General features: G+C 52.3%; 1 protein-coding gene across 3 annotated transcripts in view; it reads left to right on the top strand.

Moving 5' to 3' along the window:
• The window catches only part of Cdc42ep4 (CDC42 effector protein 4), a 25,633-nt gene extending 16,610 nt beyond the window's left edge, over positions 1 to 9,023 (top strand). For all 3 annotated transcript variants that reach the window (XM_026780690.1, XM_005350677.3, XM_005350678.3), the window contains exon 2: positions 6,224 to 9,023. In XM_026780690.1, the coding sequence (XP_026636491.1) occupies positions 6,328 to 7,404 (1,077 nt within the window). In that variant the 5' untranslated portion in view covers positions 6,224 to 6,327 and the 3' untranslated portion in view covers positions 7,405 to 9,023. The remainder of the gene's footprint in view (positions 1 to 6,223) is intronic.
• The last annotated feature ends 6,907 nt before the right edge of the window (positions 9,024 to 15,930 follow it).

Below are 15,930 nucleotides of genomic sequence, written 5' to 3'. Positions count from 1 at the left end.
CTTCCTTCCTTCCTTCCTTCCTTCCTTCCTTCCTTTTGTTTCTTTAGAGACAGGGTTTCTCTGTGTAACAGCCCTGACTGCCCTGGAACTCACTCTGTAGACCAGGCTGGCCTCAAACTCACATCCACCTGCCTCTGCCTCCCAAGTGCTGGGATTAAAGGCGTGTGCCACCACTGCCCAGCTCAGGTAGGTGTTTCTTACATGGTACCTCCACACTTTTGATTTTGCACCTCTGTTTCAGCAGATGGAATCTGGAGGAGGATTTAAAACAGACTTCAACCTGTAGTCTGAGTCCCTTAATATGATGTTCCCATCTCTCAAAGCCTGATTCCTTACCCAACCCAGGTATTTTAGAGAGATGTTTGTCATGGGATGAGAAGTGGGGTCATGATGGTGATTGTTCATGATTCATCCCCAGCTTTTATTTCTTGGAATCAGGGCTGTTCAGGACAGAGAGTATCTTAAATAAGTACAGCTCCTTGTACAAACAGCAGACTTTGAGATACTGGGATCTGCTGCAACCACAATGCCACACAAACGCTTAGACGTCCTCCTCTTTAACAGTGTGTGGCAACGCCCCCACAGCTCTGCTGTCCCTCAGCTGCCCAGCCCTGGCCTCTCCCTGTCTTCACTTCATAAAGGCTAGTGAGTGTTCCGGAGAATACCAGATCTTTCTCTACTGACAAAAGCCAGAGCTGCTTAGAGTCTTTCTTAGAGGTGCGGCCTGCGGCAGCTTGGGTTTCTTACCCCTTAGATGTAAAGAAGCACTGGAAATTTGGACACTCCATCTTTGGACAGAGTTAAGACATGCCTAGGGGCAGGTACAGCATTGTCTCTGTGAGAGAAGGCATGACTCAGCTCTGGGAAAGGATCCCTGGAGTCCTCATGGAGGCTGCCCTTTGACCCGCCCTGGCCACAACTCTGAAACCCTCCCAGGATGTGTCCCCCGGTGTCCTCCCCAGCCACTCTCATGTCTTGCCTCCTCCATGCCTAAACTCCAGAAAAAATATTCAGACTGAATTTCTGTTTCCCCTTCCTCCACAACCCCCAGGTCTAATACCACCAGGAACTTCCCAAGGTCCTTGGTTTATATTCAACACCAAGGACCAAACTCAGCTGGCCTGTCCTCTGACCACGTGGGTTTTCATTCTACCCTTTAAATACTACAAGCATGTTCCCACCCCAGAGCCTTTGCACATGCCATGTGGCTTCTGTCTGCCCAGGTTTCACAGGCTGCCTCCTGGCTGCTCAGGGTTCAGTTCACAGTACCCCTTCCCTAGTGGGCCCTTCTGCTTTGTCCCCATCTCCACACTTCCTCACATTACCCAGTCACCCTGGTGCACACACACCCCTCCCCAGTCTCCATCTGCGTGTGCCTTGGGAATGGTAATGGGCCGTCGTCACTGCTCTGTTTTCAGGGCCTGGAAGAATAGTCATCCCTCAGTATTCATGGGTGATTGGTTCTGGGATCCCCTCAGATACCCAGATCTCAGATATTCAAGTCCTTTGTCTAAAATTGCATGGTTTGCATATAACCTGGGTACATCTTCCTGTGTCCTTCAAGTAGGCTCTGGGTTCCTTGTGCACACACAACGCGTGGGAATGGTTGACAGAGTTGTACAATCTTGTTTACAGTAAAGGATATGTGTGCATGTTTGGTGCCTGTAGATTTTTCCCCCTGCAAACTGTTTTCGGACTGTGGTTGGCTCAGTCTTCGGGTGCAGAAGGAACCCTTGCAAGCACAGAGGGGTGGCTAAATGTCAGTATTGTGGGGGTCTTCAGTAACACAGCGAGTGAGTGAGAGCAAATGCATGAACGGCAGATGCAGCCTCTCAGAACCAATCCATCCGAGCGAGGGGCTAACGTTACCACGCTTAGTGTCCTCTTCTATCTGGTCACATTGCCTGGAGCTGGTGTCAGAGGGAAACCAGGAGAGGATGGACAGAGGGCGTGGCTGCCCTTGGCAGTGATGGTGGGTGGGCGTTGAAGCATGTGTAACTCTGTATACTGACTGGGGTGAGCCTCCGGTCAGCTGCAGAGGGGGAGGCCAGCCTGCCTGCCTGTGTCGGGAGCATAGCTCTGGTTCCTGCCTAGGACTGGGATGCCAGGGACAGTTCCTTGCCTGGGCATTTAGAGTGGGATATATGGGTGCTGCCTGACGTGTTTGTCAGTCTGCTGGCCAGTCTGGGAGGGTACTTTTCACCGTTCATCGCTCCAGGGAGGGTGGCGACAGGTCCAAGCAAAGGCTGTGCTGTGTTCCCAGAGTCCTGGCTGTGTGTGGGGTTGGTGGATGGGCTTGTTCGTGTCCTAGGGAAGGTGCCGGTTCTAGAAAGTCTTGGCCTCAGAGGCTCAAGAAGATTAGGGAGCATTGCAAGCTGCTGGCCAGTTTCCCTTGTCTACCCAGGAAAGTGGGTTGTGGCCTCCGGGTGGGACGGGGTATCCACCTGGTCTCATGGGACAGCCAGTTTTAGCCACTTCCCCAGAGCTGAGTCATGGTGTTTAGCAACACTCCTCCCAAAGCCACAGCCCCTGCGGTCTGATCCCTTTCAGAAGGGAGGTGGAGGGCCTCCAGGGCCAGCCCCAGGCAGGCCCTCCTAGCTCTGCTTCCCCCAACGCCCCTGACCACCTCATCAGTCCCAAACACTGTCTGTTAGAAGCTTGGAGGACATGCTGTTGCTTGGGCCCTTGAAGCCAACAAACACTTCAAGGTTAAGTTTTCATTGACCTTAAAGTCTGTTGCTATGCTCAAACTCTGAGACCCTGGAGGATGAGCCTCATCTTACGACCAGGGTGACAGGAGAATCTCTTGCTAGATTTGGAAAACGTTGTCTCGTGCCACACAACCTGTACCTTGTCTCGTGAACAAGATCACAGGAGGTAGATAGCATTGCACAGACCTGTCATTGTTTTTCAGGAGGCAGAGAAGGGGCTCTAGGTCTGGCCTAGGATGGCATGCATGGATGTGGAGTGCCACACTGATTTTCATTAAGTGTCCCTACTCTCCCTTTCTCTGTAGCCCCACTGGCAAAGCAGTGTTGGGGGAGGAGACAGTCAATGGGATGATGAAGGCTTCCTCCTTCCCTCTGACTGTTACGCTCTAGATACTTGGTCCCTCTGGGTGGCTGCGTGAGCATCTCTGGAAAATCCTGGGCTGCCGAGCCTGTGGTTCCCCCACCTTTTCTTCCTATTGAGCTCTTCAGATGGGAAACCACAGTATGGCCAAGCTTGCGGGAGGACGGTTCCTAGACTTAACAGTGTGGCCTTTCACAAATCGATACAATTGTGGGTGCCCTTCCTGCCTCTCCCTCGCTCTCACGTTCCTGTTTCTTATTTTCATTTTTGCCTCCCGGGGAATTAGGGAATAGACGCCCTGACCATTTCAGATGCCATGACTGGCGGGTTGGGATAGTGGTGGAGGCTGCTGGTATCTTAACAGAAGAGATCAGGGTGCTGCAAATGACCTACTACTCAGCCAACACCACCCCCAATTTAAAAAAAATCGACTGTCCCCATGTATCCTCAGGCCATCATAGAAAAATGCGTCTGTTTTTAGAGGCAGCAGGCTCCTTCCCGGACCTCCTGGGCAAGTGGTAGGGGGCACTCCGTTGGTGGCGGGCAGCGAACAGGGCTCTAGTACAGTACCCAGAATCAGAAGAAAGCCTTAGCAGGTGCTCACCCTAGGCTGGCAGTGCTCACTGGGGTGTGAACCCAGCTGAGGCTGAGTCACTACCTCAGTGACCCTGCTTTCTCATCTGAAAGATGGAAGAGTCTGGTGTCCCTTCCAGCAGTGTGGGAGTCTAGCACGCTGGGTGAGGAACCTTCTGTTCACCTGGTAGCAGAGAAACCAGAGGGGTGGCCAGGGTCACATTTTAATGACAGAGACGATGCCTCCCTTTGTTTTTCCTTTTTTTGTTTCCTAATTGGGGTGTGGGGATGAGAGATGGCTCAGCAGTTAAGAGCACTGCTCTTCCAGAGGACCGAAGCTTGGTTTCTAGTACCAGCTCTTACTCCATTTGAGGGGATACAACGCCCTCTTATGGCCTCCCTGGACACTGCATGCATGTTGTACATATACATGCACACATACACCTCACACACTTAGAAAAATGTATGTGACACGTACATCACACCACAGTCCGTGTGCGAACCTCCCGCCTAATCTCCCACCTTGTTTGAGACAAGGTCTCTTGGTAACCACTGTTAGGTCAGGTTAGGGAGCCTCCATATATGTCTGTAAATTCGTTGTCTGCCATCTCTCTGTAGGTGGAAGGATGCAGATACATCTGGCTTTCCACAGATTCTGAGGCTCCAGACTCAGGTCCTCACACTCGAGTGGCAAGCATTTTACCCATTTCTTCAGCCTTTTTTTTGTTAGGCTAAAGAGAGTTTTTCTCAGAATTTGCTCAGGGTTCTCCCTGACCCTAAGGTGGCCCAGGTCACCTGTATAGTAAGTAGATCTACCTGCCATTGTGCCTGGTTCCTCTTGGTATTTGCTGAGACCAGCAGTGTAATTGCTTGGGTGTTGCTCTCGGTGGTGGGGGATCAGACTGGCTGTTTGACTGGAATGACAGACCGTAGGGGAAGGAAGATGCAGGGAGCAAAGAGAGGTCAAGCAAGGCGCCCGCGCCCAGGGGCTGTGCTGTGGGCTGAAAGGGCTGACAGGAAGGCCGATGGAGAGATACCGAAGGACTGCATGAGGTTGGGGTGGTGGTGGCCCCACTTTAAATGTTGAAATCCAGCTGTGTGACACACGAGTGCTAGACAGGAATTAGAACCGGGACCTGTTAGAACCCTCTGGAAGCCTTAGCCTGACAGGAAGGTTAGAGTCCAGCTGGCAGGGACAGAGTGATGTAACAGGTGCCTGTCAGGAGGGGGGCACATTTAAAATGCTGTGTGAATCAGGTGGCCTGGAGGACTAACTCTGGCTATGGAGGCCTTCTGGAGCAGCACTGTCTCTCCTTAAGGTTGTTGTGGGCACCGGATGTTAGGGTGTTGGAAGAGGATACCTCGTATCAAACGCAAGGGAAGGGTGGGTGGCTGGTAGAAACAGCGCTGGGAGGTTTGCAGCGAGGGGGATGTTACTGTGGTTGGGTGTTTTGGGGGTAGGGGTGGGGGGTCATTTGTTTAGCTAAGAAAGCAAGAACGAGAGTGAGAGGCATGGGGCAGGCAGGAAGACCAGTTAAGCAATAGTCAGGGAGGGACAGGTGGCCTGGGTGGCCTGGCCTGGGGCAGCAGGAGCAGCCCAAGCCTGCCAGACCTCACTGAGCCCTGCAGTGCAACAGGTGGGCCCCAGTAAGACCTGGCTGTCCAGCTGTCAGTGGGATAGGGAGGGAAGGGGCAGACAGCCAGGGGCCCAACTCTGCTGGGGAGAAAGGACCTGGCTTGGGACCTTGACACTAAGCTTTCCTTGCCAGAGGCTGTGCCCTGAGATCCCCCTGTGCTGTCCCTGGACTTCTAGTTAGTCACCCAGGGCTCTGCATGTCCCCAACGAAAGTCATCTAGAGTCCCATCTCCCTCCAGCCTCAACAATAAAGAAACCAGGAGGGAATTTCCCCAATTTCATCTCCCCAGGAAATGGGCGATAAAGTGAGTCTCTAGCAGAGTTTGGGGCCTCACAGTGATGTCACAGGCAGGAATCTTCATGCATGTGGCACCCCACAAGAGCTGGAAGGTCAGGGAGCTGGTTCTGTGGGTTCCTGCATTCCCCACCCTAATTCTGATTCAGAAAGAGCAAGGCTGGCCAGTCGCCCACATGTGTGGAAGTGACAGGCTCGGTTTGGGCCTGGCCTGGCCATTCTGTTCTCTCTGACTCAGGCTGAGGTGTCCACCGACTCCACAGGGATCCGGGTTAGACAGCAGGAAGCTCCTGTCCACCACTGGCTGTCTGGAACCTGTTTGCTTTAGTACCTTTGGGATTGTAACTACCATTTAAGGTGGTTTGTTCAAACAACAGTCAAGCTCAGGCAGGGATAGGGGTGACCATGTGGAATTTGAGGAGATTATTTCCATCTCAGGTGTCAGAGAAAAATACGTCTCTGCTACCAAACTCTCGCCCAGTTTATAAATATCTTTCCGTGTTAGGAGGTGTAGGTGAGGGAGGCCACTACTGGCAGTTTTCCAGCAGTTTTGATGAGAAGTCAAGGGTTAAATGGTGGTCCTTTGGTGGGTGGACATCGTGAGGCTCGTCTATATTAAACCTTTGCTTTCTGTTCTCTGCTTACAGCCCTCTGATTACCCTGCCTACCCTTTGTGCTTGCTGGACTTCTGATCTCACCCCACAGCTGCCTGTTACCTTGGGAGTGTCCGCCTCCCCTCCCGGCCGGCACAATGCCCATCCTCAAGCAGCTGGTGTCCAGCTCTGTGCACTCCAAGCGCCGTTCCCGGGTGGACCTCACAGCTGAGATGATCAGTGCCCCTCTGGGTGACTTCCGCCACACCATGCACGTGGGCCGGGCTGGAGATGCCTTCGGGGATACCTCCTTCCTCACTAGCAAGGCAGGCGAGGCTGACGGGGAGTCCCTCGATGATCAAGCTTCCACCTCCTCGTCTTCCAAACGCAGCCTCCTGTCCCGCAAGTTCCGGGGCAGTAAACGGTCACAGTCCGTGACCAGAGGGGACCGGGAGCAGAGAGACATGCTGGGCTCCCTGCGGGACTCAGCACTGTTTGTCAAGAATGCCATGTCCCTGCCACAGCTCAATGAGAAGGAAGCCACTGAAAAGGGCTCCAGCAAGCTACCCAAGAGCCTGTCATCCAGCCCTGTGAAGAAAGCAGATGCTGGAGATGGTGGCCAGGAAACAGGCTCGGGGGAGGTGGGTCCTCATCGGAATGGGGCCACAGGCCCCCACTCTCCTGACCCACTCCTTGACGAGCAGGCCTTTGGAGACCTGACAGATCTACCCGTTGTGCCCAAGGCCAGCTATGGGCTGAAACATGCTGAGTCCATCATGTCCTTCCACATTGACCTGGGGCCCTCCATGCTGGGCGATGTCCTCAGCATCATGGACAAGGATGAGTGGGACCCGGAGGAGGAAGAAGGTGGCGGTTACCGTGACAAAGAAGGCCCCGGCAGCATGGTCCAGGCACCCCCTTTGCTGGAGGTAGCTCCTCCTATAGGAAGACAGGAAAGCAAGGCCAGCTCGGACCAGACCTCCATGCTGCCCCCACATGCTCTGGAGGATGACGGGTGGGCGGCAGCGGCCCCCAGCCCCAGCTCAGCACGCAGCGTGGGCAGCTATACCACCCGGGACAGCAGCTCCCTGTCCAGCTGCACCTCAGGCGTCCTGGAGGAGCGCAGCCCAGCTTTCCGAGGCCCAGACAGGGCCCGGGCTGCTGCCCCAAGGCAGCCAGACAAGGAATTCTCCTTCATGGATGAAGAGGAGGAGGAAGATGAGATCCGCGTTTGAGCTGGACAGAAAGCTGATGGTAGCTTCCACAATTCTGGGCTACATCTTCTCCCTGCTGCTGCCTTCACGATGACCTTTGACCTTCCTATGTAGGTGCAGCTAAGAGCCTCATATTGGAGTAGACCCTGGACCTCGGGGACTGGGGTGCCAGGGAGGTAGCATGGGTACTGATGGCCTGACTCTGACCTGTCCTTCCTCCACCACAGCAGCCTGGGACAGAGCTGTGTCCCAGCAGGAATCCATTCTCCTCTCTCTGGGCCCCTTGCTTCCAGCCTGACCTCAGATGGATGCCAGATGTTAGTCTGTGTTCCCATAGCGATGGCAGGGCAGCCGGGTGTGGCCTTCTCGCCAAGGTCATGGACCCTGGGGACCAGGGAGGTAGGGTGGCCACATGTCCGGGATCTTCTTCCACTCCTGGCTCCTCACTGGAAGCCTGGTGCTCTTAGGATTCAGCTGGAGCAGGGGACAGCCTCAAGCAATACACTAACCGCAGTCCTTCCGAGGGGCCAGGACGGGGGGGGGGGGGGCAGAAGGAACTCCCCCGGACCCCAGCTTCTTGGGTTTTTAAGAAGGGCCCCTTCCTCGGTGGCACTAGGAGCAGGAAGGGCTTGCTCTGCCCTATGGGTGCATTTGTTGGTTGTTCTTACGTTTAAACCGGAGTAGAGCAGTGTTAGTCCCCTCCCAGGGGACTGTAACCCTGTTAGCACGATTGTCTTGGTGGCACAGTGACTGTTAGCTTACTCCAGTCTGGGTGTACAGACCCCGTCCAGGCTGAACCGTGTGGGGCAGCCGCCACCAGTGTTTGTCCATGAACCCCACCTCCATAGCTGTTAACAGCTGAGTGAGGACTATGTAGGAAAGTTCTGGAATATGACCGTTAAATAATGCATTGTTCCCCGAAGTGTGAGCTGTGTTTTGACCAGGTGGTTCCCTCCCCCTGCCCTCCTCTGAAGGAGGCAGGGTCTCCTTCCTTTCTCAACCTCTTTCAACTTGGGGTGGGCAACGGGCCAGGCTTAGCAAGACTGTATTCAATTTGAATTCCAAGTTAAGGAAAGTGGGTTTTTATTTGTTTGTTTTTTGAGACACGGTCTCTGTAGCCCAAGATGGCCTCAAACTCAGAGCAAAGCCTCACCCTAGGAGCTGAGGTTACAGGTATGCACCACGGCTCCTGACTGCTTGTCTGAAATCTGTTTGCTCGGTTCCTGTAACTCTACCCAGAACATGAGCAGAATCAGGGGCCTAAGCCCCAGGGGTGTCTGTGCTGGGAACAGGCTGGCCCACCCCCTGCTCTAGTATAACCAGTAGGAATCTGGAGAGAGAGCAAGCTAAATTACAGCAGGATTCTAGCCAGATGAGGGTGGTGGCCTGCCATGGGCTGCTCTCCTTCCAAAGTCCTCCCAGATCCTGACCCTGGAACACTCACTGGGCTCCTGACTGGTGCTCCTACGTAGGTAGGCTTTGACAGAGCCACAAACCTGTGCCTCTGGCCAACAGCACACGCCCCCTCCCAATCTACCTGGTCATTTCTAGACTCTAAACTTTGTATTTTTTTTCCCATGACATTGATAAAGCAGTAAGAAAACATTAAAATTTCCTCCTAGCACCCCTGGTGTCTGCCTCTCCTTCCTGGGGTCTTATTTCAGGGTGTGGGGAACTGGTCAGTGTCTCAGTTCTAGCAAAAGCAGGAGCTTGAAGCAACTGATCATGCCCAGTCCATAGGAGAAAGGGCAGTGAGTGCTGGGGCTCGACTCATTTCTCTCCTTTTCATACAGCCTAGGAGGGCAACCCAGGGAATGGTGCCACCCATAGTGGGTGGCTCTTCCTACCTCCAGTAACTCAGTCTCACACACGCACACACACACGCACGCACACACACACACACATACACACACGCACACACACACGCACACACATGCACACACGCACACACACACATACATGCACACACACATGCACACGCCCAGAGGTTCTTCCAGGCGATTCTGGATCTCCTCAAGTTGACCATTGAACCAGTACAGTCAACCAGGGGCTTCTGGCCTCAGTGAGTTTCAAAGTAGCTTCTTTCCCTGCTTGCGGCCACCCTACCTTCAGGACTCTTGGAGGGACAAAGCCTCCTGTGCCTCTCAGCTTGAGCAGGCCCCTGCAGGCTCTGTCTTCTCCACGGCTACCTACCAGTTGGGGGCCCCCTCAGTTACTGGGCCTCTCTGTTCCTTGGCCCTTTCTGTAAAATGGGAGTGCTGTTGCTCTTGCAGGGTGGGGTGGAGCCTGTGGTGCAGGGTTTATTTGTGTGTTCCTGGAATGGGACTACTCTGTCCTCAAGCCCCAGGAATCATGCAGGATACTGCAAGCCCCGGGAGTTGGGGAGCAAAGATAAATGGCCTCCTTCCCGTTCCACAGATGGCATCCTTTGCCAGGGCTCAGCCTCGACGCTCAGTAAGGACCTCCCTATTCCAGAGCTGCTAGATAACAAGCCCCTCAGGCTCAGCGCAGCCTTGGAGCCACCAAGGCCGTGCTGTGCCAAAGCTGCACCACAGTGTAGAGATAGAATCGGAAATCATTGACAACCTCTGCCCCTTTCACCACTTGCCCTGGGCACATCTCTGGAGACGAGGTCAGGGTGCGCCTGCCCTGGGTGTGGGAACCAGGTGACCCCTCCACCTACAGCCCTGGCTCCCGTCTCGACCCCGCCTCTCCCACACCCACACTCTAACAGCCCCGCTGGCTCTAAGAAACTTGGACAGGGCCCCTGCTTGGCTCTCTGGAAATTTAAGGAAATGAAAGGAATTCTTGAGCTGAGTTCTGGCGGAGTTCTCCAGAGTCCCGACAGAAATCTGGGTTTCCTGTGCATTCTCTCCCTGGGAAACAATTAAAGGCATAATTAGAGTGTCACCCGTATCTCACTGTCCCCAGACAGGCTCATTAAGACTACCAAGAGACATGTTTAATGAGGAGTTAAGAGCAGGGTGGGGCACGTGGGAACCCTCTGAGAGTATTAGGGCTACTCTGGCCTGAAGCCTGTCTTCAGTGATTTGGGTAAGAAGGAACTATTGGGGTAATGGAGCAAGAGATACCCTTCCCTCCCAGTCCCTCTGCCCACCCCAGACTGACCTACAAGTCAGCGGCACGCACGGTAGGAGCCTTCCCACCAGGCCTTCTGGGGACTTGAACAGTGACAGGCTCCACAGACCCAGGAGATGCAGGTAGGAGAGCCTCGCTGACTGCCCCCCACCTTCTAACTCATGTGGCTGTTTTTGGTCTATGAACTGTACCAGAGAAACCTAGGGGTTCCACACCACAGACCATACCCCACCCCTTTCTCAAGCTGACCTTGAATTCTGATAACTATCCTCCTGTCTCAGCCTCTAGAATGCTAGGATTTAAGGCGTGAGTCACCAGGCCTGGTCCAGGTCTCAGATATTCTAGGAGACCTTGTACCTCGGATGACTTGAAACCATCATTTTAATTCAGCTCTCAAAACCTGGAGACCCCCAAGGCTTGTGGCCCAATAACAAGCCAGCGTGGGGCCTACTGCCTGCTCTGCCCGGACCCAGCTCTCCTCCACGCATGTTCCCTCCATGCTACCCCCTAGGCGCTCTGTTTCCGTCTTGGACCCATACCACCCTGTCCTGTTCCACTAATGTGATGTGTGTGGTGTGCCTGCCACACATCGGAACCATTCTCGGTGTTTGGTCTCTCAAGTGTCACGCAGCCTTTATGAAGTGGGAGTATTTATAGCACATCTACTTTTTTTTTTGTTTTGTTTTTTTGGTTTTTTGGTTTTTCAAGACAGGGTTTCTCTGTGGCTTTGGAGCCTGTCCTGGAACTAGCTCTGTAGACCAGGCTGGTCTCAAACTCACAGAGATCCGCCTGCCTCTCTACTTAAACGTTTTTAATGACATTTATTGAGGGCTGAAGTGGGAGGAGTGTCGTCCACAGTGTACCTGGAGAGGTCTGAAGGCCACTTACAGGACCCGGTTCTCTCCTTCCACCACGTGGTTTGCAGGCGTCGAACTCAGGTCCACTTAGAAGCAAACACCCTTCCCTACAGAGCCACCTCGATGGCCAGCACACGGCCGATGAAGCAGCTTAAGATAAAGGACCTAAGGGACTCCATGCAGCTAGGGAATTGTGAAGTTGGGACACATCAGGAATGGCTTCTGGAGTCACTGCTCACAACAGCTCGGCCTTTCCGGAAAATGATCTACACACTGGGACCCAGAATGACCAGGTAAAAGCTGCCCAGTTGGCAGCACCTGGCCGAGGCCTGGCTGGCAACCCCGCTGGGTTTAAACTCCTAACTTTTCAGTGACAACTGTTCACTCGCTGAGAGGCTGCTGGCTCTGCCTAGCAGGCAGTGCAAAGGTCCTTCATGTCCCAGGTCCACCTTGTCTTTCCCACCTCAGCCAGGCTGGACCTTTGCCTCTGGAGCCCACAGCCTCAGATACAGCCAGTTTGGTCCTGTGTGCTCATCTTTGATCCCGTCATGCCACATACCCAACAACTCTTCTCTCCACCAAGACTCAACACTTCGTCACAGGGAAGGAGATGGAAGATGGCAGGATCTTGACATCCTGGGGACTCTTAATATCATTCACGCCTCAAATCTGGTTCCCCAGTTGTTCCCACATTACAGATTGGAAGACAGAGACTGGAGGATGGGACTGAGGAGAACCACAGAGCAGAAACTTGCCAAGCTGGCCCTGGTTCATCCAGCCTGGGAAGAGAAGAATACTGTGGGTTGGGCCCTGTGTATCCCCACTGGGAGGGCTTTAGGAACTCAGGGAGAGATGCAGGGGGATGGCCTTCACAGGTGTGCAGGTGCTGTTGTCCTCCCAGCCCTGGAAACATCCTGTAACAGCTTTTCAGAGACCCCACCCCCACCCATCCTATCCACAGGTTGTCATTCCCCTGTACCCTGGACTGTAGCCCTAACCTGTGCACATCCATCCCTGGCCGAGGCCCTGATGGAGGGAGGATGCAGGAAGAAGTTAGGAATAAAAAGAACATTCATCTGTTCACTCATCCTTCTCCCTTCACAAGCCCCACTAAGCCCCTGAGGCTTCCTGCCATCAGCCAGATGGGAGTCTATGAGGAATGATCTGAGGGAGGAAGTCAAGCTCGCTGACAGATGGACGTTGGCGGTTTGGCCTCTGCAACCTGTTGCCCAGCCCCACTTAGCTGCTGTTCCCCTGGAGAGAGACTTTTGGGAGCTGGGGGGAGGGGGGGAAGAGTCAAGGTTAGCTGTGACCCTCCACTCCAGGAATCCAATCCTAAGGTTATACTGGGCAATAAATAAACAAAAAGCAACCTGCCAAGCCCACGGGAGCTCTACTGAATTGTGTTTACTTTTTATGTCCCACTCTAATCCAGAAAAGTTTGGAAGCAGCTTATGAAGTAACACAAAATACAATAGGGTAAAAATAGACCAGAGAGAAAACAATACTAGAACAAACAGTACCACGAACTAAGTGCCCGGTGGGCCTGCCCCAGGCTCTGAGCTCTCAAGGTAGGGAAATATTCTCCTGTTTGTTCATTTACAGGGTTGAGATGGATGGATGAAGAACAGGTTAGTGTTTGTTTCTTGACATTGAAGTCTCAAAGGAATTTTTGTTTTGGTTTGATTTTGGGTTTGTTTGTTGGTTGGTTTTTTAAGAGTCCTTTTCTTACAGAGGACCTGAGTCCAATTCCCAGCGTTCACATGGTAGCTCACAGCCGTCTGATCCCAGGGAGCCAATGCCCTGTTCTCTGTCACCTCTGTGGCACAAGGTATGCAGAGTATACATACACGCAGGCAAGACATTCATACATGTAACTAAATCTAAAAATTAAAAAAAATAGTCTGCGTATGGTGGCCCACAGCTTTAATCCTAGCACTTGGGAGGCAGAGGCAGGCCGATCTCAGTGAGCTTGATGCCAGCCTAGTCTATGTGGTAAGTACCAGTCTGGCCTGCATCATGAGTTCCAGGCCAGACAGCTACAGAGTGAGACCCTGTTGTAGTAGTGATATTTTGTTTATGCTTTAACAAATAAAGCTTGCCTGAAGATCAGAGTGCAAAGCTAAGCCACTGGAGGTCAGGGAGTGGTAGCTCACACCTTTAATCCCAGGAGAAGCAGAAGGATCTATGTTAGTTCAAGGACATCCTGGGCTACCCGAGATTGAATCTGTCCAAAAGAGAAACAGCTACACAAAGGTGATCCTGCTGACATTTGGGCTCCCATGCCTTTAATCCCAGCACTAGGGAGGTAGAGACAGGAGTGAGATGGCTGGGCAAAGAGAGGAATATAAGGCGGGAGGAGACAAGAGCCTGGTACAGTCTAAGGTTTGGTGGAGACAGTTGCTGTCTGAGGAGACAGTCTGAGTATAGGATCACCCCTTTGATAGAGGTAAACGGTCTCTTTAGCGGTTGGCTGCACAGCTTCGCTGACCCTTCAGCCTTTACCCCCTAATATCTGACTCCGGGTTTTATTTATTAAGACCAATTAGAATTTGCGCTACACCCTGTCTCAAAAATATAGGAATAGGCATAAACTGATAGGTATCCTGGCCCCTTAGGAAGAGCCATTCAGCTGAGCCCCAGAGGACAGAACTTGCCACGTGAAGACCAGGACAAGTTCTTACTTAGCCAAGGGCACACAGTTGGCCCAAGCATGGATTCGGGCAACTGTGTAGGAGGGGAAGGCTGAACAGGCCAGTAACTGGGGGAGTTTGTTGTCAGCTTTCTGTCACCATAACAAATGCCTAGGAGAATCGCCTTAGAAAAGGTTTGTTTCGTGCAGGTGTGGAGGTCCCCGTTCAGTCTGTTGGTTTTGTTCTCAGGATTGGGTGGAGACAGCATCATCGTGGTACAGACAGACAGAGATAGACTTCTGGGAGGAGAGGCAGGGGTGGGAGGAGGGGAGCATTGCCCTTTTCAAGTTACACCCCCAATGACCTAAAGACCTCCCCGTGGGCCCTGCCTTTTAAGGTTTCCACCACCTTCTATACTACTGTCCTAGGGACAAAGCCTTTAACACATGGCTCTTTAAGAAATGAACATGTGCCGAGCGGTGAGGGCTCACACCTTTAATCCCAGCACTTAGGAGGCAGTGGGAGGTGGATCTCTGAGTTCAAAGCCAGCCTGGTCTACAAAGTGAGTTCCAGGATAACCGGGGCTACTCAGAGAAACCTTGTCTCAAAATATACAGACACACAGAGACACAAACCCAGCATGGTGGTGCATGCCTTTAATTTCAGTACTCTGGAGGCAGATGGATCTCTGAGTTTGAGATCAGTCTCAACTACATAGTGAATTCCAGGATAGCCAGGACTATGTAGAGAAACCCTGTCCCAAAGAAACAGCACCCCCCTCAAAAAAAAACACAAAGTCAAAGAAATGGGGCTGGAGAGATGGCTCAGTGGCAATTAAGAGCATTGGCTGCTGCTCTTCCAGAGGTCCTGAGTTCAATTCCCTGCAACCACATGATAGCTCACAAACATTTATAGTGGGATCTGATGATCTTTTCTGGCATAAAAGGTGTATATGCAGATAGGATACTCATGCATAAAATAAATGAATTTAAAAAAAACAAAGCAACAACAACAAAACAGAGAGAGAAATAAATACACAAGCTACAGAAGAAGATGATCCCCTACAACCACCCTAAGAGCTCTGTCAACAGGAATGGTCTTAAGAGGTGGGGCCTCTGGGAAATGACTAGGTTGAGATGGGGTCATGAAAGTGGGGACCAGAAAGAGACCACAGCTCAATCTCCTCCTCTGCAGGCTGTGATAACAGGACCTTACCACCCAAGTAGAGAGCCCTCCCCAGATATCTGTCACATCCTGGATTTGCCAGAATTGTAAGAAAAGTCTGCTGGGCCTTGTGGTTTATGACTGTAACCCCAGAGGCTCTATGCAAAAGGTATCATAAGTTCTAGCTCAGTCTGTCTACATAGCTAGATTCTGTCTAAAAAAAAAACCAAAATTAACCAACAACCACCACCAGAGGCTGGCCGGCATCAGGGCACGTGCCTTTAATCCCAACACTCTTGAGGATGAAGAAGGGTTATTGTAGCAAGTAGCTAGCTTGGGCTACATAGGGAATGAAGGCCCTATCTAAATAAAACTCAGTCCCCAGTGCTGCTGAGGTGCAGTTCAGTGGTTCAGGGCTTCTCTAGGATGCACACAGCCTTGGACTAAATCCTTAGCACTGCCCTTCATGAAAGAACTGTGAGTACCAGGAGCGACTTCCTCAGACTCACCCTTCGCCTTATTCATCGTGTGTATGCACATGATACACGACTATGCTACTCATGCCATGGCACATGTATGGAAGTCAGAGGACAGCCCTGTGGAGTTATCTCTCTCCTTCCAGCTTTATGTGGGTCCCAGGGATTGAACTCAGGTCATCAGGCTTGCAGACTAAGCACTTTTACCCTCTGAGTCATATTGTTGGCCCTACCTTATCATCATCATCATCATCATCATCATCATCATCATCATCATCATCATCATCATCAACATCATCATCATCATCATCATCATCA

Source organism: Microtus ochrogaster, chromosome 7 (assembly GCF_000317375.1).
Source record: "Microtus ochrogaster isolate Prairie Vole_2 chromosome 7, MicOch1.0, whole genome shotgun sequence".
NCBI lineage: Eukaryota > Metazoa > Chordata > Mammalia > Rodentia > Cricetidae > Microtus > Microtus ochrogaster.
The sequence above is the reverse complement of the archived record's forward strand: the minus strand, read 5'-3'. Positions and strand labels throughout refer to the sequence as shown.